Source organism: Corapipo altera, unplaced genomic scaffold (genome assembly GCF_003945725.1).
Source record: "Corapipo altera isolate COAL_440 unplaced genomic scaffold, ASM394572v1 52, whole genome shotgun sequence".
Classification (NCBI taxonomy): Eukaryota; Metazoa; Chordata; class Aves; order Passeriformes; family Pipridae; genus Corapipo; species Corapipo altera.
Genome location: NW_020884930.1, coordinates 4,787,992 through 4,812,511, shown reverse-complemented (window position 1 = coordinate 4,812,511; position 24,520 = coordinate 4,787,992). Strand labels below are relative to the sequence as shown.

Here is a 24,520-nt window from a genome sequence, read left to right as displayed (position 1 = left end):
AGGTACCCATTGATCCTACAGGTACCCATTGATCCTACAGGTACCCACCTTTCTGCTGTTTTTCAGACACCATGGTAATTTTACTAATTAAAACCTACAAACAAAGGGATAATGACAGTCTATGGAGGCATGCAACAATTAATCTTCCCTGTTAATGCACCAACAAAATACAGTAGCAGTTCAAGGCACCCCTGCTGTTCTAATCCTTGGCAAGCTGCATTCATTTACAAAAGTGAATCATTAAGTGTCCCACCCAAGAAATCATTCCGGTGACAAGTTTGTGCCATTAACTAAAGAGTTGAGGATATTTTGACAAATTCATGATGGAAACCAGCTCAATATGAGCAAGGATAGGTAAGGAAGAGTTCCAGATTCTGCCACTTGATGTAAACATGTGAACTCCATTTGCTGGACAGCAACTGAAAGCCACCAGTAGGCTTTTATGCCCAGTGAGCCCATTCACTGCAGATGTGATCTCATGCAATCCAAGCTGGCATACTTAGTGCAAAGAGTCTAAGAGCTGCAGTTCCAAGTGTTGCTATGATGCTGTGAGTACAACTAAGCTGATGAAGAGGTTTTGTTTCTGGCTGCTGCTGTTATCCATCTGTGACAAAGCTCCCAGGCTAAATACACATATGGTTGTTTCCTAACCCAGTTCTGTCAAGTGATGCTGGTTAGCCAGACAGAGATACACAAACAAAGCTGCTGGCAGCATCTCTGACTGTTATCGCTCTGATCCAGCCTACTTGTTTCTAGCTTTACCAGTTTTAAACTCCAACTTATTGGTGCTTCAATATAGATCTGAGCAATGACCAAGGTAGGAAAAAGCCTCGCTAGTTTTCCCATGATGGTCATTACAGAGGATCTGATCCATCACAGAGAACGAGTGAGTTTTTTCTAACCTTAGCTGTATTACTTTTACACACCCATACTTCTGTAGGTATGCATACATAAATATTAATGCTATATGTATGTTGCACATGTATATACAAGTTGATTAGTGTATAACAAGAAAAACCACACCTAATCCATAGCAGGAAGAGATGGAAGCAGACAGATGAGAACACTAAGATTACTCTGTATTTCCTTGTGCAGGAAGTGTCATAATCATACCATTATTGCATAAAAAGACCTTTTAATTTAAACCACTCCGAGAGAGAGAACCGTATACACACTGGCACAACAGGGATAACCCAAACCTAGCCACTATTAGACCAGCACAACTGAATACAGCTAGAAACATTAGAACAGGCCCACGCTCTCAAGCAGTGCCTGTATCTCAAGACAAGTACTACAAAGGTGTGAACGAACAAGTTCTCCTACACACCTCGGCTCAACAGCACAAGAATTTACCATAGGACACAGAACAGAAGAACACTTTTCTAGCTATTTTCAGTTCAAGGACTTCCTGAGCCAGGTGTGGTTTCTATGTATTCACTAACTCACAATGAATTTCCTGCCATGGAATTTATCCAGTTTGTTTGAACCCATATCAGTCTTCAGCTTCCACATCATGTTTTGGCTGAGTCCTACAAGCACACTACCCACTGAGTAAGAAGCTCCTCTTTCCACTGTACTATTTAAAGTACTGTTAACAAAGTACAAATTATAAATTTACTACTAGATGTATAGACTTTGACAGATACTTTTGAGGTTTTAAAGGTAATGCATAAAAGTGATAAAAATGGCACTAGAATTCAATAAATACAGCAAGACTCATCTTTGTTTTAAAACTGCATACCCTGTAGCAGTAGCTTTCAAGTTTGTATACAGTAAAAAGTTCCTGTAGAACATGTTAGCAACTGCCAAGTAGAGCAGTTATTCATTACTTTCAGTGTACATATAGCACCTAGTACACTCATTTATTCAGGATTAGATAAAGAAAAACTCCTCCCTCCCATGAATCCTATTGTTCTTTCTTAAAAGCCTGGGACTAGACAGAGAATGAGACCACTGATTTGCTGTCAGAGCATGTTGCCAGATATAATTACAAGCTGAAGAGAGATATCAAAGACTGACAGATCCCGAATAACTTGCTCTCCCCTCCTTTTCATTAGGAATTCACTAAAGCTATTTTAATAGCTTAGAAGGCATCCATTTCTTTACACAGTTGGGTTTCATCACCAAAAGCTATAAGAGCATTAAGAAGGGAATAAGACTCATCATTAAGATGAGTCTGAGAGTTTCAGGATTTCTGATAGATACTGAAGACCAAAACAACACCTGCCTCTACATTGATTGTTGTGTGGAAAACAGAATTGGATTATTATAAAGCAACTTGACCTTGCAAAACACAAGTGGTAGAACCTTTTGGCAGCAGGTCAAAGAAACTTTCCTTATTTCCATAAGTATTCACTAGTTAGATTTATGAACCATTGTCTGATCATTAGCCACCAGCTCTGTATTGCTTTTCCATGTACATGCATTTAAATGGATCACTTAGTAGAGAGGATACCCCATTCTTTCCTGTAGCACATACTTAACATTTTTGGAATTAGATTTCAGAATCAGAAGACTACATTTAAGAGAGTTCTGATTGCTACTTCAAAGGAACCCAGTTACTTATCGTATCCTTTACAAAGCAAAGAAACTTGTCTAAAAAGTAAGAAAACTTCATTTTTTAGAAAAAAAATAGCCCAAAATGTCAGCAACAAAGGATCACTACATCTACTGGAGTATATACAATTTGTCTGTAGATCAAACATTTACTCTGGATAGAAAAGCAATAGTCAAACACTGAATCTCACAACCCAGAAAGAAGTCGAGTCCAGAAATTTTTCCTTATTCTCTTTAAGATGGAGGTACTCGTAATTGGCACAGAAGCTATGTAAGAATGGTTTCTTAAGAACAGTGAACAGCTATCAGTTAGACAAGAATATAGAAAAGATATTTAGGGACGTGGGGCTGATTAGTCTGTAACTAACACATATGCCCACAGCCCAAGCAGCCAGCGACAGGACTCACATGGGACCCCATTCACTGAGAGATCTGTGTGGGGCCTGACACTAAGCTTGCAGTGGCCAGTCTTATTATTTTAAGAAGTACAACATGTCAAAGTTATAACAAAACTATTATTGCTACATTTTCATGACATATAGAACTGTTACTGAGAAACTTGGTTACATTGCCAGTGCAAGTTTGGAATTTTATTTTTCTTAATCTTACATTAATGAGGCTGAGTTTGGTAACACATTATCATAACCATAAGACAGTTATTGAAGGCATTATAGAAATTAACTCACGAGTGAAGAAAACATTTTAATAGCAAAACTACAACAGGCAGCTCACAGACATATTGGTTTAGTGTAAAGTAATAAGAAAACCTTTGTCACCTTACAGGTACAGGAGAGTCCATATTGCTTAACAGCTACCTAAGTAGCTATTCAGACCCTTCTCCAGAGACAAAAAAAACTTGAGTTCTTTAACAGATTCCCTGACAGATGATGAATGGTTTATGGCTTATAGGTAACATGGCTCTTTCCAAGGCTTCATGACTGCAGAGGGCAAATGCTATCCAGAGTTTTTGTTCTATTGAAAACAGTTAATATATCCAGAAGAGCCAAAAGCTCTTTGTGAGAGGTGTTTGAGGTCAGGAAGAATATGAATATATGCCTCTATATGCTTTACATATGCATTCAATACAGATATGCTTCAATGCAATACTTATTTCTAGAAGTAAACAGTTTTCACCAGAAAGGTCAAAAGTTACTTTGTTAAAAAAAAAACAAAAACAGGCAGAATTTCAGAAGTTGTTAGGGCAGACCCCCATCTACCCATTCTAAAGAGGGGCCAAGGGCTTCTTTATAGACATGGGAAGGAATACCGCACACATCAGTTCCCACTGAGGGCATAACAATGCAAACTAACAAGCTTAAGAGGCATGTTAGGTGGAAGGAAAAAGAAAAATCAAAAATATCCCACTTAAATGTGCGACCTAAGTTTAAAACAAAAACAAAACAAAACCAAGTAACCAAAAGCAGACAACAAACAAACCAACTCCAAAAAAAAATACGGCTACCTGAAATACTCTAAAACTTGGAAAATCCTTAGATATCCTTAATTTTTTCCCTGAACAAGATACTGAACAAGTTGTTCTTGGTAACACAAGACTTTAGACAATGTTCTTTTGTGAGCTTTGTGCATTTGTGCATTTGCTGCAAAGAAAGACTTCTTTGTTCCTGCTTGGTTTCTCCTCTGCTTTACCTGGGGTAATATGCTGTGTAGTTCATGAAGAGCTGAGCCCCAGCAGGGTAGTAGGCTGTGGAGGGCTGGAGTGTTCGTGGGTTGAGGAGCACGGATGGCTGATACAGAGCAGCTTCTGTTGGCATAACTGCAGCAGGAGCGGGAAAGGAGTAGGAAGGGGGTGAAAGGCCTAAAGGGAACAAATGGAAAGTAGATTAGGAACTCTTGAATTCCAGAGATAACAGACCATGCATACACAACAACCCTGCAGTATGTCAAGAGCCTTCACAAGTTTCTCATTCCCTTACTCATCACAGAAAATAAATCTGAGTCACCAACATGAGCTTGATGATAAACGTTGTGTCCACCCCCCAGTCAAAAAGCAAAGTCAGGAATACAGTAAAAGCCATCTCTTGCTCTGAAAATAGGGTGTCTTTCTGAGGAGGAGGCCAATTTTTTTTGTTCAGGTTTAGATTTTAATGAAGTCTGTAACCAAGAAGTATGAGACTTCTCCACTGTAAGAAAGAAACTTCCATGATAAAGATCTAACATCCTCCAGGAGAGAGGACACTTTCATCCAGATATTCTCCATCCCTCAAATATCTGTCTGCAATTAATCAACAGCAGATCGAGCAGAGTCACAGCTTTGCAGCTTCAAGTGTTAATATCAAGTTGTAAAAAAACCCACCAAAGTGCACTTTGTGGTGTTGCAACAAGATGTAAGGCCCTAAATGAATTCTCACTGATGAGAGCTCACCCTCCTCCTTTGCCATTCTCTTCTTTTGTTTCCTTTTTCTCCTCTCCAATGTCATAAAGGTGAACATATAAAAGCTTTAAATAAAGTAAGCCTTTATTTTTGCTATTCAGAGTTAAAAAGACAGTCAGCAAATATTGTGAAATGGGGCAGTGACAGAGCCAAAAACCCTTATCTGAGGAATACATCACGAGCATTCGTAGCTGGAAATGGGAACACTGTCACCTAAGTGTTTCTGAAGTTTGGGACTCTGCCCAAGAACCTGTCCTAGGAGCTCGGAACATTCCAACCCTTGTCTGGAACAGTTGTCACACATAGGACTACATACTTCTGATCCCTGCTCAGGATACTTTCATTGGAAAAAAAAAAAAAAAGGAAAATCTCTAAAGGATTAGCTGAAGTTCTACTCATACTCACTCACAAGAAGCCACTCCCAAGAAGTTTGCTGCCATATTAGCAGCTCTGTCTAGGGTTAAGAGGACATTTCTTAAAGAGTCCAACAACAATAATACATTTGCATAGAGAGAAAGAGAAAGCTCCTACTTGACTACCTTGCCATTTATGATTTTGGAAGCAAAGTATTATTTTTCCCTTGGGCTCAGATGTATGTGGCACATATGCTTAGTAAGTTAGCCCTTAAGCTCTTAAAGCATTTCTCCCAAACATGGCCCAAAGTCCATGTTCATCCTAGTAGTTCTGAGAAGCAAAATTTGAAAGGAAATACAGTTTCTGCAATTTTTTGAGAGTATTTTACTCCCAACACAGGGAACCTCAATTCTGTACAAACAACAAAAAGGAGACTGGATGTGGCACTTAGTGGCATGGTCTAGTAACCACGGCAGTAGTGGATCAAGGGTTGGACTTGATGATCTCAGAGGTCCCTTCCAACCCAGCTGATTCTATGAAAGGAAGAGTTTGGTCGGTAGTTGTTCAAAAGGCAGAACACTTATGATTAAGTCCCAAAGGGGAGTATTGCCTATTCATAAGTTAAATTTTGCAAGTAAAAGGGGAAAGGCTTTTACTTGGCATGTTCACCATGATGAAAAACATAAATGCAAACCAGTTTAAATGGGAAACAATTCTTTAAGGTCTCAGCAGGGCTTACAAATTACTTTTCAGAATCACCACTCATCCCAACAACGTTAAGTTTCACAGAGGGGAGGGAAAAATTGCCAATGGAAGAGCAAAAGTAGTTCTCCAGTCATAATAATTCACAACCAAAGGGAAAAATAATGACTGCAAGCTGCTGAAGATTTAAGACAAAAAGACCTCATTTTAATACCCCCATCTGACAATTCTTTCCAGGAACCAGAATCAGAGTCAACAGAGCAGCTCCAACACCTACCCGCACACAGTGTAGAGTATTGACAAGACCCAAGCAAAACTTACATGGTAACTTACATGGTGGTGGGGACAAGCCATTTCGATTTAAAGTGCCCCCCATTAATACAAAGTTCATCTCCTCAGCAGAACATTGAAAGACTTCAACATATCTGTCCTTCATAGTCTTCTTATGACACTTCTGTGCAGCCAGGAAAGCTCGATCTGCAGATTTCATCTGAATAAAAGCATCTCCTGATGGACGCCCCTATAAACAAGGCAGACAAAAAAAATGTTTCTGGAGTTCCCATGAAGGAGCAGCATAGCAATAATTTGTGCTGTTAAAAGCTGTCTCTTCAGTCATTAATAAATTCATTTCCGAAGTCAAGTACAGTCAGTCAACCTGAGACCCATCAGCATGTTTAAGTTCTCTCCAAGGTTTTTCCCACTTGTGGTAACTTGATTGTATTTATTCACCTGTTTTGATTAAGCTACGCTGTAACTTGAGCCATGTTGCTTCTATGTTTAAAAAAAATTATTCCTACAGTACTTTGGCGCTTTGAGACCTGCTCTTACCAATTCAGTAAGAATGCAGAATTGGAAGATCTAATCCCCACTTATTACATATGACTTTGAAAATCCAAAGATAAATACAGTCAAGTGTCAAATGTTAAATTATTTTTTAAAAAAAATTTAATCTTGTGAAGACCAATATGGGCTGGGATGTTTTATAAGGGTACTAACTAGCCTAAGGCTTGGTATGAGTTTTTTGCAGAGGAAAACAAAACAAAACAGCACTTTACATATGTAGCTGTAAATGAGTGGGATACACCACTGGGAAGAGTCATTTTAGCCACATGCAGCTGCTGACTTGAAGTAGCCAAAAGTAGAGGCAGAAATCTGAAGCCAGCTGTAACTTAAGTTCTGGGCTAGTTCTTCTTGTTTTGGAGGAAAGAACAACTTTATCACCATCTTTTGTACAGTCATTCGTGATTAGAGGGTTAAACCAGAAATAGCAGGTGCATGGAGAAGGATACAAATCTAGTCAGGCAAAGCAGTTTGTGGGGAAAAAAACCTGCTGACAGCTTTGGGAAGGGCAAGGGTTGCAAACAGCCCTCGAGACTATATGCACACACCAATTTCTTCATCCAGGTTCTTTCATTACTGCTGGCAAGTAATTACTGCTGATACTTCTGTAAATCATTATTTGTACTTTAACATCTGCACCATTTCTTAGCCTATCCCAGCAGTGCGCATTTGTTATTGTTTTTCAGCCTTGACTAGGTCAACTCCTCACAGACACAAGAATCTCCTTAGATAAAGAGGTACTGAAATAACTATAGTCCCTTCTCCCTCCCCCATATTCCCAAAATACATAAGCCCTACTCTGGGACAAGGAAGTATTTTGTAGTTTTGGATGACACTAAGACTAAGCTGAATTTTAGAACCATCATTTTTATACCACAATAATCAGTTATCAGTTGAACCACTCAGAGTAGCTCCACAGAGTGAAAGGAGCTGCCAAGTCCTCCTCCTAGTCACAAGAATACAAAGATAAAGATCACAAGAATGCACAATCCTTTGTCTAAAAAGTTCTGGTAGAAACTTCTTCCAGAAAACAGTGGCATTTCACACTTCAATGAGCTGTTAAATCTTGGTTCTCCACTGTGACTGTTTAAAGAGAGAAACAGCGCAGGAAACCCAAAGCTTCAGTTTCTGACTTATGTCATAGGAAATACTGTCCCTAGAAGGCTGCAGTCCCATTAGTCCTCAAACATACCTGATGCACATTGTTCAGCAAGGCAGGGGCAAACCACTCCTTTGAGAACTAACATTGCCCACACTTCTGTTTGGAAGGCACTCTTTGCCTGGCACAAGAGGAATCATGCATGCTGTTGAGCAAGACTCTTCAGTTCAAGCCTCCTACAGTGCAGGATCACAGTTGCTGCTCCGAGAGCACCAACCCCTCCAAGACTGTGGCTTAGCTTTCAGCACATGGGTCTCAGCAACAGAAACCACTCTACAGCAAATGCAGCAGCTTACACAGCAGGGTTCAAATCATTTATTGCCAGTACACCTTTAGAGGAGAGTTGGAGGCCCACTAATACCATTAGTGCCAATCCCAAAGGTGCTTCCCTACTGATATCCTCAGAAGGACTATGTTCACATATACAAGCATTTGGCAGATGTCTGGAAATACGTTGCCTACCAACCTGGTGGTTCAGTACCATGTGAACTCCATGGGTCCGAATATCTGTAGAAAACTCTCCCAAGAACTCCAGAATGTCCTCTATAGTAGCAGCATAGGGAAGACCACGCAAACGTATGCAGTCTCTGATGTTTGTGGGAGGCACAAATTGTTGAGGTAATACTGGAAGAATAGGAGGTGTTGGAAGAGGAATGAGAGGTGTGGAAGAGTACCTGTTCAGCACCTGTGCAAACAAAAACAGAGAAGTTACAGGAAGCTTCCTTACTCATTCTTCAGAGGGACAGAACATAAGCCTAGTGCCATTTGTTTTCACTCACTGTTTCCATTGCAGTATTTTAAGAAACAAGAGAGCTAGATTCTGAGCTTAAACCACAACAGCAGTGCTTAGAATTCAGATGTTTTAAAATCAATGTTTTTTCCTGAAAAACAATTTTCTTTTTGAGAATTTACTTGAACTGTTAATGTAACTCTCAGAAGAGATCTTAGAACATGAAACCTGCATTTCTACAGTATTTCTACAGTATTTTTATTGTGAAAGTATCCTAAGACATCCTACCATCTACAGAATCATGGTGACATTTTTATCCAAAACATCTCCTCTGCAAAATTTTAGGAGAATCAGGGAACTAGCAGCATATTTCACTACCAAACACCCAATTTGGGATGCAATAGTCCATTGAAGTAACAGGTGACGTTGCTGAATCACAGTATCTGTGACAGTCACGCTTTGAGATTTCTTATTAATAATTTTAAAAGTAAAAACCCTGTCTGGTGAAGAGTTCTCTGAATATTCAATCATTACTCTTGAACTCTAAGCAAGATAAAGATTTATTTGCATTTACACAGTTACCAGAAGGCTTTACTAAAAGAAATATATGAGAGCACTTGAGAAAAATACAATGACAAGAGTGAGTGTTGCAGCTCTGCCTTATCATTAGTGGCACCTTTTAAACATGACACTGAAATCTCTACATATTTGGGAGGACAGAGCTGCATCATTTCTTGGTTACAATAACATGGCTATAATTTGCACCAGAGATGACACCTTTTAGAATTACATTTAGAAGTTAATGGCCTCAACTGAAGCTCTACAAGTCTTTGGAGACTTAAACAATCCTCTCAGCCCTACTTCCTTTCCCTAACAGCATAACTGCGATTAATAGTGCAGCAAACTCTGTTAACACCAGACTCTTCAGGTTCAGTTTCACAAAGTCATGCCACCCTCTGCTAGGTAGCCTGTGCTGGCAGAAGATGGCAGAGATCTGCCCTTAGAGGCAATTTGTAAGACTCTTCAGACACATTGCTCTGAAGAGGACAACTACATCAAAAAAACTCTGCTTTTCTGTGTCAGTGACTAAAGATAAGTCTTTTAGATCAAGATTTGTTGCTAACACTCCTTCTGAATAGACCATCATTGGACTTTCTAAAATTCAGTATCTGTAGTGTAAAGCACTAGACTCACACCAACTTTCTGCAAGGCTACTGGAAGCCAAAACCCCAAAGGCTTGTATATATGATTGAGAACATCCATATACCATAGTCTTACATTTTGAGGAAGCAGAGCCTCCTAGAAATTCAGACAGTACTCATTCCAGCAAGAGTGAAGAGTGATAGAAGATAAAAGAAGCTGTCAAGTCATGGCCAACTAGTATTTGCTTTCACGGCTGCCAGTGTGGAAGTTTGGATAACAAGAAGCCAATGTTTGCAAAGTTTGCACCCACCTGCTGAACTTCTGCTGCAGTGCTCCTGAAGAGTTCAATGTACCTTTTCCCCAGCAAGTCCTTATGCTTTTTCAGTGCATTTTGTGCGTATTCCTCACAAGCAAACAAGACGAAGGCATCTCCTGTCGGCCTACTGTCAGGGTATGTGACAAACAGGACTCCCTCCTTCCCTCCTGTTACAGGGCAGTGCTGGCCAAAGAAAGTCAGCACTTCTTCTGTTGTTACATTGAAAGGAAGACCTCGCATCCTGACAATCACTTGATTTTCTTTCGACAAGAACTGTGCAACCTCGTTGGAAGTGCCTTTAACAAGAAAAAGTACAGAAGCACTTAAGTCTAGGCAGCCACAGAAAATCATGAGCAAGTCTGGCATAGCTGAGTCCTCCCCACAGACAGTTTTTGAGCAGGTAGAAGAGTATTTGCCTCCAAAGCCAGGAAAGATGTCCCTCTGATAAACTAGATATATTGTAGAAGACACCTCCCATTAAAGTATAATAATGTTACTCCATCACTTAGAGGATATTTCTCCTTATTCAAAAGGAAAATAAGTACTTGCAGTGTTCAAAGTCCAAGGAAAGCACAGTCTCTGAATATCTAGTGCAACCATTACCTGTGCTACTGTGCACTTCACCTTTCTAAATTTGGAATACCTTCAGCATGCACTAAAGCCAAAATATATAGCAACTAAGTATCTAGATAATCGTGCTGGGAAGGAAAGTTGGAAGGGCATGTTGCAAACAGCTCAGGAATTTCATCCTATCCTGACAGAACTGTCAAAGTCTGCCAGTTCTACTTTCAGTACTTTTACGAGAAGCCCTCAAAACACTACCCCATCCAAAGGTAGTTGCTAACCAACTTCATATCTTAATTCAGTCCTTTCACTTACAGCTCTTGTGCTGTGAAGTTTGGTTGCACCAGACGTGCACCGTTCTTCACCAACATCGGAGTGCAACGTCTTTACTTTGGCTAGTATAACTGTTACCAAGCCTATCGGTGAGCTATTTAGTTGACAGCTTAACAGCCTTTCCAACACTAACAACTCAAACTCAGATATCCAGTTAGTCACTTAATCCCCAGAACAAATCTCTGTCAGGGACCAACAAGGACCTTAAGGTACTATTGTAGATATAACAGTTTATTGGATCTAAATTCAAATTCCATACACTTTCAGACATAAAGGAGATGAAAAGAGACCAAGGGGTAGTTTGTAGAGTAAATTTTGCTGTCTTTCAGTTATCAGCAAATATTTCAATATTCCCCTTCAATAAGCATTTCCCCTAAATCCTCCCCATTATGTTTGAGGCAAAGATTTGATCTGAAGAAAGTTGGTCCCTTGTATTTACAGTATGATATCTGTTTGGTTTTATGTGCAAATCTCCACAGCAACAGCAGTCATATTGCTTTGAAAAACTACTCTGGTTTCATTTTTTCAGCAGTCAATAACATTTAGATCCCCACAGTTACGATGACCTAAAAAAATTAAGTTTGTATAGAAGATCACTTTGCCCAATCAAATCCTGCTTTGACAGGCTGCTTGAAAATGGCAAGAATGTGGAAGAGAAAGGTGGACAAATTATGGAACATCTTTGACTTCTGCTAGCAGAGTACCTAGTAATCAATACACCAGCCAACTTGTTCAAAGACAGAAAATGAAAAGTCACGTTCAATGGGAGCAGTTTAAAGCCAAAAGTTAGTGATCCCTTTTCGTCCTCTAAAAATTACCTCCTGCAATTTTAAGGAAGTCTTCACCTGTTGCCTTGTATACCTAAAGGAAGAAAAGAGAACATGTGATTGGCATGCAATTCACATTCCTTTTGAGAAGAGGATTTCAAAGCCAGTGTCACGCACCTCAATGTATCGATTCCCCATGTGATGCTTGTGCCTTTGTAGTGCTAGATCTCTATGCTCTTCACTTACGAACCTCACAAGAGCCTCCCCATTCCTTCTACCTTGGGCATTGAGACAGAGTGCAGCACCTCCCCTGCAAGATTTAAATCAAAAGAGATGAAACTCCGTGACTTCCACAGTTGAAGCACTACAAATGTACAGGTAAAGTCTTAGCTACTAACTTGGCAATATTTAGGCCTTTGAAGAATCTCGCTATGTCCTGGTCAGACGACTGCCAGGGCAATCCTCTTGCTCGGATAACAGCATTGTCATCCACAAGTTCCATCTTGCTGCTGCAGGCACAGAAACAGGGAGAAACATTTGCCTGTAGTGTCTGTCACACACCACCCTCTCTTCTTGCCATTTGTGTTCCAGGGACAGGCCTCTCTCCCTGTTCCATGTCTACTGGATGGCAGAGGCTCAAGTGCCACCACCATCCAAAGCCACACCACAACTGAAAGCCACTCCTAGGTAAAGTCTATCCTAGGGAAAGTTTGCTTTGTTAAGCTGCCCCTTTCCCAGTTCCCTTTTCCTGCTTCATCACATTTTCTCTTTGACCTGTCATCTCTTTGATCATGTTCCCAATTTATTTCCCTCTCCTGACATCATTTGTGCTTCTCCATTATCTGAACAAGGTTCCTGGTATAAAAATCAAGCACTTGCTATTCTAATCTAGACAGGTGCAAATTGAAGCAGAGCAATTAGATGTAACTGAGATTAGTGCTTATTAGTTGTACTGTGACAGTGTGTTAAGAGCCAGTCACCAGCCAAGACCAAATCTGTTCTTGGCTGTACTGAGAACACACAGAACTCCTGCCCCAAGAGTTGAGCTGTAACATTGCTTGTTCAGGCCATCACCATGCTACTAGGGACTAATATAGCTAAAGGCTACATTGGCTGCTTAGCATGGGAATAGCTCAGCCACAGAAAGCCAGGCTTAATTGGTCATTACCGCAGTCTCTTTTGTTCTCTTACTCGTTAAAAGTGTCGATTACAACAAAACGCTCACAGCTACCCAAGGCTGCCTTTCTGGCTACTGCAAGAACAGGTTTTTGCACAGAAGAGACAATGTGATTGATTAAGCAGATGAAGTGCTGTTCAGTAGCAGAGGAGTCCCTCATACAAACGGGCTGTGGTATGCCTTTTTATAGAAGGGTCATGTTTCTCACTCATCTTTTAATTTCTCGGGTGGCCTTTCTGTCTGTAGCTGTCTGTCCCAAACTGTTTCCCCTTGCCTCCTAATCCTGTACTTCTCACTATCGCAAATAAGATGGGAATCTTCCACCTCACCCCAGAATTTTGTTAGTGAAAAGGAAAAAGCTTAGAACAATGCTGAACATAATCCCTGAGCCAATCTCTCTGGATACTTTCTGCCAATCTTGTTGCATTTTTTCTTGCTTCTTTTGACTCAGAAGTGTATCATCTACCATTATGACAGATCCTTAATCTGGAAGGGGGAAGTAAGTATTTGTGGAAGCTGGGAATATAAATAAAGTCAGTTTAACACCAGTCTCATGATATTGCAGAGGGAGCATCCAGCAAACCACTGAGAAAAATCTGTATTTATACATGGAAAGAGCACAGTTACATTTAAAAAACCCAAACCAAACAACAAAGCAGTCAAAAGCAGATAAAGTTTTATGTTTAAAACATATTTGGGAATAAGATAATCATTGCAGCTTAAGCAACTGACTGGTAGCACAGAACCTCTTGCCCAGTACCTTTACAAAAGTGTTTCTTCCCTATAAAAAAAAAAATCATGATGTGTATGCAGTAACTATGGAGTAAATTGCAGGAAAATGCAAGATTTAGTAACCAATAGGGTTACTTCTGCAACACTGCTTACATTCTTTGTTAACAGCACAGTACACTTAACACCCATTATAAGCACTTATTAGCAGAACCCAGAACTATCAGCAGCTAACATTGGCAACATTGAAGCCTAACAAGAAAACTGGTTTGCATCCGATCATAGAATATGTGTTCCCTTTGCCACTTAAAGGATCTAATCGATTGCCACAGCAGTGGCAAGACAAATAGAAATAAAGGTAACAGCTATTTGAAAATTAGAAATACAGACAAGCACAGTTTACCTAAACAGTAACTTTAAACAGGAAGTGGTGGGGGTTGAAATATGTGCAGCAACAAGAGAGAGAAAGTACTTACCAAGGCCCACTTTCAAATTTGTAGTTCACTCTTTCTGGATCTGAAAATCGGTGATCTGTGAAATACAGCACAAGTTATTTCCTATTTCATCAGCACACAGAACAGGTAGGAAAACCAAAGAAGAAACAGAAAACTCGTTCATCACAATCACTTACTGTATGGTTCAGATATTAGTGTTAAAATAATATTCCCCATATCTTCAACTTGAGAGGCTCCATACGGAAATGCTGGACTGTTCTTATCAAGATTTAAATCTTTGTGCTGGAGTTAAGTCAATCATCACCAAACAGATTTCTAATTGGCTTCCTGACAGACAAACACACTTCCATGCTATCCCTGATGGAAAGTCACTTCTCAAGGGAAAATTTAATCCATTTGCCTGCCGAGATATGTTAGCTGCTCTGCCTTGTCCTCCAACTACTGCCACCTGCGGGAATGTGAGGTCATTTCAGGAAGTGTCTGCAGACATAAGACCCTATAATAAGGACATATATTTAATAAATCCATGAATTATGTATGTTTGACAGATACACTTCTGCATGTGGAAGAGACTGGAGTCCTGTCCTCTTTAATTAACGTAATCTTTAATCTCTAGGGAAAAATTTGGAGAAGAAGCAGCAAATAATAAACTAAAAGCTCCAGAAATAGGAGGATATACCACACACTTTCTGAATAAGTAAATCCCAAGGCAGAATAAGTATCTTACCACTTGAACAAAACCCACAAATGGCACTTCGTCTAAACCTTGCCTATTAGAAGTTACAACACAAGTTTTGTGCTCTTATACAGAAGCATCTGGATAATCTGGTAAGAATCCACCACTCTTGTGTTTTCCCAAGATGCAAACCAGTCCCACAACCCATATCTTCTTCAATTTGAAGGATTTTGGAAATGACTGCAATAGAGAGCAGGAAGTGCCCTGTCCTGGAAAGACAGGTCATAGATAGACCAAATAAAAACCACGTGTTCACAAACAGAGTCTGATTTAAGTTGCATATACCACCCTTTTTCAGACAACTTCAAACAGTTTACTACAGTATGTCTCCCTCTTCCATCATATTTGCCCCTCTCCAACACCAGGTTACAGGACTAAGATTACTTGCAACTCTACTTCATGAAGCAAATTTTTAAAAAGGTCTTTTTCACTCACATCCCGTTCTTTGAAGAGTGTAGGGTAAAAAAGTAATCAAGAACAGAATAAAAAATATAAAGAAAACTGGGAATAGAACTTGCAATTTTTTACTTGCCTTATCACTTTGCATCCAAACTTCAGAGCAAAAGTGAAAGTTTCTCAAACCAGACTCATGCTGGCACGGCAGTACAGTAATGCAAGACATTGAAAACTTGCCCACATCCCCCCCTAAACTACATTAGGTACATTTCAAATGCTCAAGAGCCTGCACTTTGGTGCTCAAAAGCTGCTTCATAGTCCAAGACAGCAGGTTTCCTCTTAAAAGAAAAAAAAAAAGTTTTCTCCACCTAGAGCTGAGCAAAGTTTGAGTTGGCAGATGCCTACGTGAAATGCAGGGAACAGAACAGTTCCTGCTAGAAACAAACACCTCACAGAAGCTTTGTCGTGTCATCTAATCAACTGGTGAGGCAGTGCAAATTTCTTTTGAAACAGAGTCTTACCTATTATTCACAGGATGACTGCAAGTCGGTTCTATACAAAACAGATTTTTTTTGTCTTGTTGTGAGATGAAAAATAATTTCAACTGAATTAATGCATTCCTCTTCCACAGCAACAAAACAAAAGCTGCTGTGCCACGACAATACACTTGAGGCTAACTTGATTTTGAGACTTTGTTGGTTTTAAGTGTGCACTAGAGTATGGAAAGTGAGAGGATGATGTTTAGTCTTAGAACATTTGAAGTGAATTATCATAATTTACAAAAAAACCCAACAACTTAAACCAGTGATTCCTCCCCTCCAACTGCTTGACTATAAATACTTTGCTAGTCATTGCCTTTATCCTCCCTCCTGGTACCTTCTTTGGGGTAAAGTACTGAGAAAATTAAATAGTTGTCTTAAAAACCAAGATAAAAAACCTGAAAAATCTCAAAAACACAGTTTAAGAGATTACACTATTTATGACAATAAAAAATTTCTTCATTGTAGTATCTCTTCCTAAGCTTTAAACTTGACATTGCCTCCTCCCTCTGTCCCTGGGAAAGAGGGGGTTGAAAAGAAAAGTAACCCACAAACAGGCTCCCTTGCAGAGAGGGTACCTAAGCAGTACCACACAGATGTTTCTGGGCACCTTGTGTATTAGAGCAGAGGAGTGCATCTCCTCCTTTTCCCAACATCCTTCCCCCTGCAGCAAACAGCTCCACACTGGGTTTGTGCAGAGTCTCTACTGTCTGTCCAGGGAAACACAAGCTGCTGAAGATGCAGGTATTGGAACACTGGTCTTGCCTGACACATTTTTATGAAGATTTTGGAAATGTCTTTCCTCTGTCAAAAATAAAGAGAAATTGGGCAGCAGTTTCAATAGCTATTCCAGCAGGGGACATGCATACACATGTGCACACACACACACTTGGCTGTTAGACTGTGCTGTCAGAACTGAAAAGACATTTCAATATTTCCTTTGTGCAGAGCCAAAGATCCCTACAAGCGATCAGCTGCCAGGGAGGGAATGCAGCAGTCTGAAGGGGCTGAGAATTTGAAGAGAGGCTATCACACAAGGAAAACAAACAATTCCACCACCCCATGTTCATTTCCTTCAATGAAAACGTTTTCTGAAGACACTGATCCACAGGAGCTGTAGTTCCTAAAAACACCCTAGTGCCAATGCAAGTTGGTACCAGATGTCAGACAGAGTCAGTTGTGCCAAACTCTAGATTAATATAAACACAGTGGGAGGGGAGGAAGAAAGTCATAAACATTAGCAGGAGTAAGAAATTGCTCACACCTTCACCTCCAATTAGTTAAAAGCAAGGCTTTCAGCTAAGACTGGAGAAGAGAATTGATAGTTTTCTGCACATAAGTCACTATTATTAACATGCGTTTAAGTGAAACCCCATATTCTAATGAACGAGACCGATTACACAGAGGTGGACTCCTGTGGACAGAAACACTAGAAGTTCTCAACACTTCTGTTAACTGAATAGTCTCTATAAAACCCACCCCGGTTCTGTGAAGAGATAGGAGATCATACATGTTTGTGTACATTTTTATTTAAAGGATGCCTCTCTTGGGCAATTGAAAAGAGGCAATTGCTGTGGATAGTCCAAGTTTACATTTAAAGAAGTGCTACAAAACAGACCTGGTTGTCTAAAGCTACTGTATGCAGTAGCATACAAATGTATATTCCTAACAAAGCAACAAGCAAATGATACTCCCAAATAAGGCAGGATAGGAAACAACTACTTAATCTTGCTGTGCAGCTATGGTACCACCTCCTGCAACACTCAGGAAGTTAAAGGGACCAGGAGGAAAGGCATATTCTACATCATGGTGGCCTCTATAACATGGAAGAAGTTTCTAGATAGCTTCCTCAGATTCATCACCACAGCTTCACTTTCTGTCAGTGCCCTCCAAGACTTCTTCCTTCCCACTGTCTCTTCCATTTCTCAGTCTCTTAACTCCTTTCTTACTGAACAACTAACTTAACCTGAGATGACATGAAACAGCATTGCAACTGTGCTCTGCATTGACCCTTTCCCCTTTGTTCTGTTTCTTATTTAAGTCTCTTTAGACAGAAGATTATATCTTTTTAAATAATGCTTTGCATAAAGGTAATCTGATATTACCCAGTTCCTGAGTACTATCACAGGAAATACAAATAGCAATATCCAAGATTCTCAGGCAATGCCCAGTTAAGGGTTTTTCATTGCCAGAGTTAGGCACTATTGGTTTTAACTGTGTTCCACATCATTGTTTGCAAGCCACCCAGGTCAAAAAAAACCAAAACAATAAACCCTCAACAAACCAAGTTTCAGTACTACAGTATCCCACACATTAAGCGGGTTGTTCTGAAGTGCACCTGTGTTCCTACTCAGAACATGGTCAGATACTCCTAGTAAGGAGTTATTCTCATAAATCCAGTTCACAAGTGGAGCAAACCAAGCACCGGAGGAAGCAAGAGCTATTTGCCATTTAATGGCTCCTGCACACCCAATCTCGAGGCAAAGGATGAGTCTTCTGCAGACCTAATATGAATAGTCATGCAAGCTTTGTTCACTCCACCCTAAAGGCACTCACAGGGTGAAAACTGGCTCGGCAAGCTTTGCAAATCAAGAAGTGCAGCAAGTATGGGAAGTACAGAGGGTGCAAGAACTACCCTGCTCCTTTTGTATGCTTACACATTAAAAAAAAAAAGATTTCAACAGATCCAAGTTCCTTTCTCTGCTGGGACATGATCACTTCTCTCAAGTTTTGTTACTTGAAATTTCTCATAATTGTCCTGCTGCCATTACACTTACACAATTCCAAATAAATTCTGCCAGAAGACTGTCTCCTACATTAAGAACTGTTTTGAGACCATGAGTTAAGCAGCAGTAGCACTCAGAGATTGAGCAGTTACAACTAGTTTCAGTTCTTCCTTGGTCCCTCAAATTTCATGGCATTCTAAAAATTGCTTTACCTTGAATTAAAAGAAATCAGTGGCTATTTGTACATGAAATGTACAATTTCTTGGAGGAAGGAAGAGGGAAGATATGTAAACCTTTCCCTGAGCTTTTGGAATGGTGTCATTGCTGTACACAAATTTCAAGTAGTCTGCTGAAAGAATAGATCCCCAAAGGATTTTCTAGAGGAAGAATAACCCAGTCAATTATTCAGTTTATTATCTCTATGTTCTTTTTCAAGATTATGCTTGCTTTGTCTGCAAGAAATACACAGCCAATTCCCTACTATCCAGTGTGTTATATACTGAAATATATATCTAGAATGACTGTGCAGTAGGAAGTTATCTCCCCTGATTATTGGGAGTAATAGAGTACATCCTCCATTTGCCTGCAGTTTGTTGTTTAATCAAATGTTACACATAAAAATAAAAGCTTTTGAAGATTTTTAATAATTTAAGTAACTGAAGATTAATACCCAGCTTTCCCTTAACTATTTTATATCATACAAGTTTCCTCTTACTGACCACAACCATCTTACACACAGATAAATGGAAATGTAAGTACATGAAGGGATGTGCCCAAAAATTATTCTATTCCTGTTCTTACCAGTTTGCAAATACACATTTCTTGAATCCCTAGTCAGTACCCCATCCCTGTACTAAAACCTTCTATTCTCAACAAATGCTAAGAAAAGCAGCACAGTATAGTTTGTGTGGTAGAAACCATGGAAGATTCCCTTCATGCAGCCTCTTTAGCAACGGGGCTGAATTTCTGCACTTTCTACAAGAATAACAAGAGCTTGGTCAGATTCTGTGCACTAATCTTCAGTTTCATTTCAACCTAATGCATTTGTTTCCGTGTCCCCCACAGCATATCCACACATCAAGGAAAAGAAACCCAAACAATTCTGCATACAACTGTACTAGTCTTTAGACCTAGCACCTGCTTCAACAACCTTTTTATCTCAAACATTACATACATGTCCAGACTCTCCAAGTGCAATTAATTTATACAGCTTCATTTGGTACATTTCAGCAAGGTGAGGAGAAAAAAAAATAAAAAAATCATTATATTTGTCAATAAAAGGAAAACAAAAATTGTTTTACCCTTTTTGGTCTCTTCATCCTCTGCCCCCAACACTCTTAAACAACATAGGGCAGAGACAGTCTATTTTAGCCATGTTGCATAACCATAGCAACTTTACAAATAAGAACATTAGCAGTTACAAAACAAGACAAACCACAGAAATTAATATAAGACCAGAATGAAGTTAGGTTTATATACCTTAAGAAGCATATCATATCCAGAATTCAGATTCATGCTGAGTGCCTTTGGATAGACTGACCAAGCCCCTAGGAACTTGGAGAAAATACTGTTGGCACCTGACAAAATCACTCTCAGATGGTACTGACTCTTTAGGGGCTTCCTGACAATCATGTAACACAGGGTGGTCTACTTTCCTCTCCCAGCAGCCAGGGAATACACAGTCCTCACCATGATTCAGCTGACCAGTGACACTCCAGACAGCTACAGTCATACAGCTCCTTCCAGAGTGGCAAAACATACCACAGACATTCACATGAAAAGAAAGCAAAGGCAACTCTCCAAAACAGTTGAAATAGCTCATTGTCTTTAATTTCTCTAGCTCATGTCAAAGTATTCCCTAAACAGTGTATTAAATTTGACCATAAGTTCAAGAAGCCTCCAATATCCAGTTTCTATGCAACACAGCCTTTATTTCACTTTTCTACATAGTCAGACTCCTACTTTAAGTGTACTGCTTTGCTTCAGAGTAGGGGGAGAAGTAGTTTCTGCCTCTTCACTAGCGGAGATTAATCTTAATTTGCAGATGACAAAGCACAGCAGGCAGCCTCCAGTATTCAACCTTATGGTTAAACACAAAAAAAAAAATCCATAAATACGTATGTATTTTATGCCCCCTGACACAGGTACAAAGCCCAGGCAATACTAGTCCTGCAGTGAAAGGACAAAATAATTCAGAAGCCACAGCTCCTAAAGGCAAGCGCTCCACAGACACAGTAAGCTAGTCAAAGTTATTAAAAACAATAGCCACAACAACTACCAATAATAGAGAAGAACTTCAAATTCCTTTACTGTTCCTTCCTAGGTAGCTTTTTGTGATCAATACTTCAACAGTTCAGAAGGGAAGTCAAGTGTTTCTGTGTCCAAGAGTATGTTTGAGATGAGGACTGAAGCTTGTAGCAAGAGGAGAGGCTGCCAGGGAAGCAAGGAAGAAGGCACTGCCAAACCATTCACAGCCTCAGCCCTCCTGACTGTGCATGGCATACAAACAAAAGCATGCTGAGACTAGGTAAAGAGACAGACAGAACTAGGTTACAGACCACTTCAGACTATTCAGAAAGTACTTTTAGACATCCCTGTCACTGAAAATGGAAACATATTACTGACAGCATCTTAGTGCCAGCCGAGGCTTGTGAGGTGCAACATATGCATCTCCCAGGACACTGAATATCACACATGCCAACAGCATCCCTGCCTTAGGTTCACTCCTGCATTGGAGATTCACTACAAGTTCACATCAAGAATAACCTTTCCCTTTCCTGAAAATGAAGATAGTCCCCCAACACTCAGTCTTGTCTAAAAATTAGATAAAAATCTAACTGATGCAATGAACCACCTCAAACTTTAATATTATGATTCATAACAGCAATTTGAACAGATGTGCCAGTTACACTAAACTGTGAAGTTTAAAGAGAGAAAACTATAAAGATGATAAACAAAACATAGAAGTCAAGAAGAAATATGGGTTTTTCTCCATGGAAGCACACATCTTCATATGTTTTTATCTTTGTGAGAAAGCTCAGTACAGCTACGAGTCACTCATTAAAGTTATATCACCCCCAAGCATATGTTGCAAGCATTACTCACACACCTCTGTCCTAGAATTCAGCCAAGACTGTAACAGCAGCAGACACCATCACTGTTAAAAGGATACATTCTGTCATGGCCACAACATCGAGTTTGCTAACTTCAGGTGAGCCAGGGCAACACTTCTTGAACTCTTTCCGCAAGTCAAAAAAGGAGTAGAAGCATTCAGGCAGTAAGATATTCTGTAACAGGAACAAAGTAACTGCTGTCAGGGTGAGTTTAATGCACTTTGTCTTTAGATACCAAACTGTCTCACAATTTCTATATAAACAGGTAAGAAACACAAGCATCCTTTGCTACAGAGAAACTCACCTAACTCTTCTTAGCCAGGTAAGTACGTTTTTATAAACTTCTTTGCTTAACCAGCTTTCTCTCTATATAGTTTAAAAAGAGAAATGTGCTTTTGCGCTGCCAGAGAAATATTTGCGATTATTACTAGAGCCTCAAATCCAATATATATGTACAAGAGCAAATGCCTGCTATTGTAACTTATCATCAGTTCTTGATTCCAGTTTTAACTGTAAAATGCCAGAGGGCACTCAGTTCAGCTTACAGATCCAAGCACAATTTGCGAGACTAGCAGATGATATTTCAGTTTATAGACAAGGCTGAGTTTTCAGAGAGTAGTCACACTTCAAATATTTATTCCCAGCAAAGAAGATGAGGGTTTGACATGGTGCAGAGCTTGGCAATCTGTGCATAGTAACTGCTTTAATTACAGTGTATGAAGCCAGAAGCAAGTTAGGTAGCCCACTAGAAGCCCATAAAACCCCTTTTGCCCCCCCCCCCCCCCTACATTTACCACACACTTAAATTTTCCTGGGGGGTGTCAAAGAAAAGACATGGAGAAGTCTTGGGGGAAGCTGTTGAAACCAACACAAACCTTACTCCTTTAGTTAGCTCTTCACCCCAGAGGTTCCCCACAGACAGAATACTTCATACTCCTTTTGGCTGTTTGTTGCTTGCAAGGCTCTCTAGACTAAAAGTACGGGCTTTCTGGGATATAACTACTAGTTAGCATCTTGACATTATAACAGAATAACAGGCTATGTGAAAGCATACTTAGGAAGCCCAAAGAAAGAAGTTTAGGCTCTAAAAACAAGTTCTGTTTTGAGAATGTTAGAGCTTATCTTAGCATATGGACATTGCATTAGGCAAACGACACTCTTAGAGACAAACTTATGAAAATGCAAGTGTGCTTGCCAAGATTTTCTGCTTTAGTTTTAGGATGACTCTTTCTTCCATGATGTAAAATGAAACTTTCACTTGGAATAGTTGATGCCAATTCATTCTCTGAATACCATGAGTTGCTAGCTGGGTTCAGAATGGGCATCTTAATCAAGAGCCTAGTGGTTTCTGCCTATTTAGATTTTAGTGATCACACAGTCAAATCTCTGAATTAGGGTATTCGCAAAAGAACTATTTAAGAGTCTCATATGCATCTGGTTTACTTTATCTGCAGGCAGCACAGAACAAATTTTAGATGAATAATTCTTAACAAAACAGCAAGACAATATTTTGATGAAGATTTGATTCCTGTCTGTGACCCTGTGATGATACAGAAAAAGGATGCCTATCCCCAACATCAATCAACTTAAATAATTGTAGGAGTTGTCCCTTCTTTTATCCACATAATTTAAATGGATGAAGAGACTTATTAACCAAGAAGAAAGTCCACTAAAAACCTGTTTCCACATTTTCTCACATTATACATCATGGAAGACAAGTTACAGGACTGTCCCTTTACCATGAATCATGCTATTTCTCTTCTAAGCATTCAAAGCTATAAACACTTAAAGCCCCAACAAGTATTGCAACCAAACTCATTCAGTATCAGTTTTGTAATAACCCAGACTTGCAGCAGTGCCCTTTCAAAGATGAAGGAGCAAACTGATGGGCACAAAAGTCAGCTGCAAAGAGAGGAGCAGAACAGCTCAGTTACAGAGCAATGCATGTTCATACCACAAAATTAGGTGTTATTAATATTGAAGCAGTTATTTCAGAACTAGAGAGAGACAGCATATTGCTGGAACCCTATCACTAATGAAAAGTAGGTAGGACCTTGTAACACTGTTAGCGATTTGGCAGCTCTGAAGTTATAGAAAACTCTAGACTATGAGACTAATCATCACTCATATCCTGCCTCAAACTACTGTTCAGCTCCTTACAAATACGAACACCGCCCTCAGAGTGTCAGCTGAATACACAAAGATTGAAAGTTGCCGAAGCTACACGTGAACGTAAAATTTCAAAAGACAGTTTATGATTAAGGTGGTTAACTATTTAGCAACATTTCCAAATCCCACCTCTTAATCCATTGCAGCTCCTACAGCTGTAGAAGCTATGAATACTGTCAGTGCTCCTCTCTCAAACAGTTAAAGAGTATCTTCCTTTTGATTCAACTTAAAAAGGCATCTCAAGGCTACATAGGCACAGGGCACTGTCTGTGTCTTCCACGTGGACAGGCTCTTTAGCCTGGTAAGCACATTAACATACGAGTAATGTTTGTGCTATGGTTGTGTGGAGGTACCCTCATACTAAAGAGAAGTTATCAGTCTTGCAAGAAATCATAGAAAGTACATTAGGATTCAAATTTAAGCTACAACTACATACCTTTTTGGAAGCTTCAGGGTGCAGAACCTGCCTAATGTGCAACTGTCCATCAGTACAGAAACAGAAGGAAGTACCTACACCAATATTCAGCTCATTGCTCACAGACTGATTAAACTGTAGGCAGGAACAAGAAAAAACATACATGTTAAAGAGATCAGAATAGTTACACTATGCAGTGTCATCAGTTG

General features: G+C 39.7%; 1 protein-coding gene across 7 annotated transcripts in view; it reads right to left on the bottom strand.

Moving 5' to 3' along the window:
* The window catches only part of ESRP1 (epithelial splicing regulatory protein 1), a 39,246-nt gene that overhangs the window by 8,499 nt on the left and 6,227 nt on the right, over nt 1-24,520 (bottom strand). For 4 of the 7 annotated variants that reach the window (XR_003530280.1, XM_027659135.1, XM_027659138.1 and 1 more), the window contains exons 3-13: nt 24,333-24,446; nt 21,787-21,901; nt 14,394-14,492; nt 14,239-14,293; nt 12,255-12,365; nt 12,034-12,166; nt 11,908-11,950; nt 10,187-10,488; nt 8,470-8,688; nt 6,326-6,524; nt 4,204-4,372 (exon numbers count right to left, since the gene is read on the bottom strand). Coding sequence is in view for 6 of the 7 variants with exons in the window: in XM_027659135.1 (XP_027514936.1) it covers nt 4,204-4,372; nt 6,326-6,524; nt 8,470-8,688; nt 10,187-10,488; nt 11,908-11,950; nt 12,034-12,166; nt 12,255-12,365; nt 14,239-14,293; nt 14,394-14,492; nt 21,787-21,901; nt 24,333-24,446 (1,559 nt within the window). In the remaining variant the exon portion in view is untranslated. Of the gene's footprint in view, nt 1-3,179; nt 4,373-6,325; nt 6,525-8,469; nt 8,689-10,186; nt 10,489-11,907; nt 11,951-12,033; nt 12,167-12,254; nt 12,366-14,238; nt 14,294-14,393; nt 14,493-21,786; nt 21,902-24,332; nt 24,447-24,520 lie in introns of those variants that run through there. The other 3 variants (XM_027659136.1, XM_027659140.1, XM_027659141.1) reach the window with 2 other exon arrangements.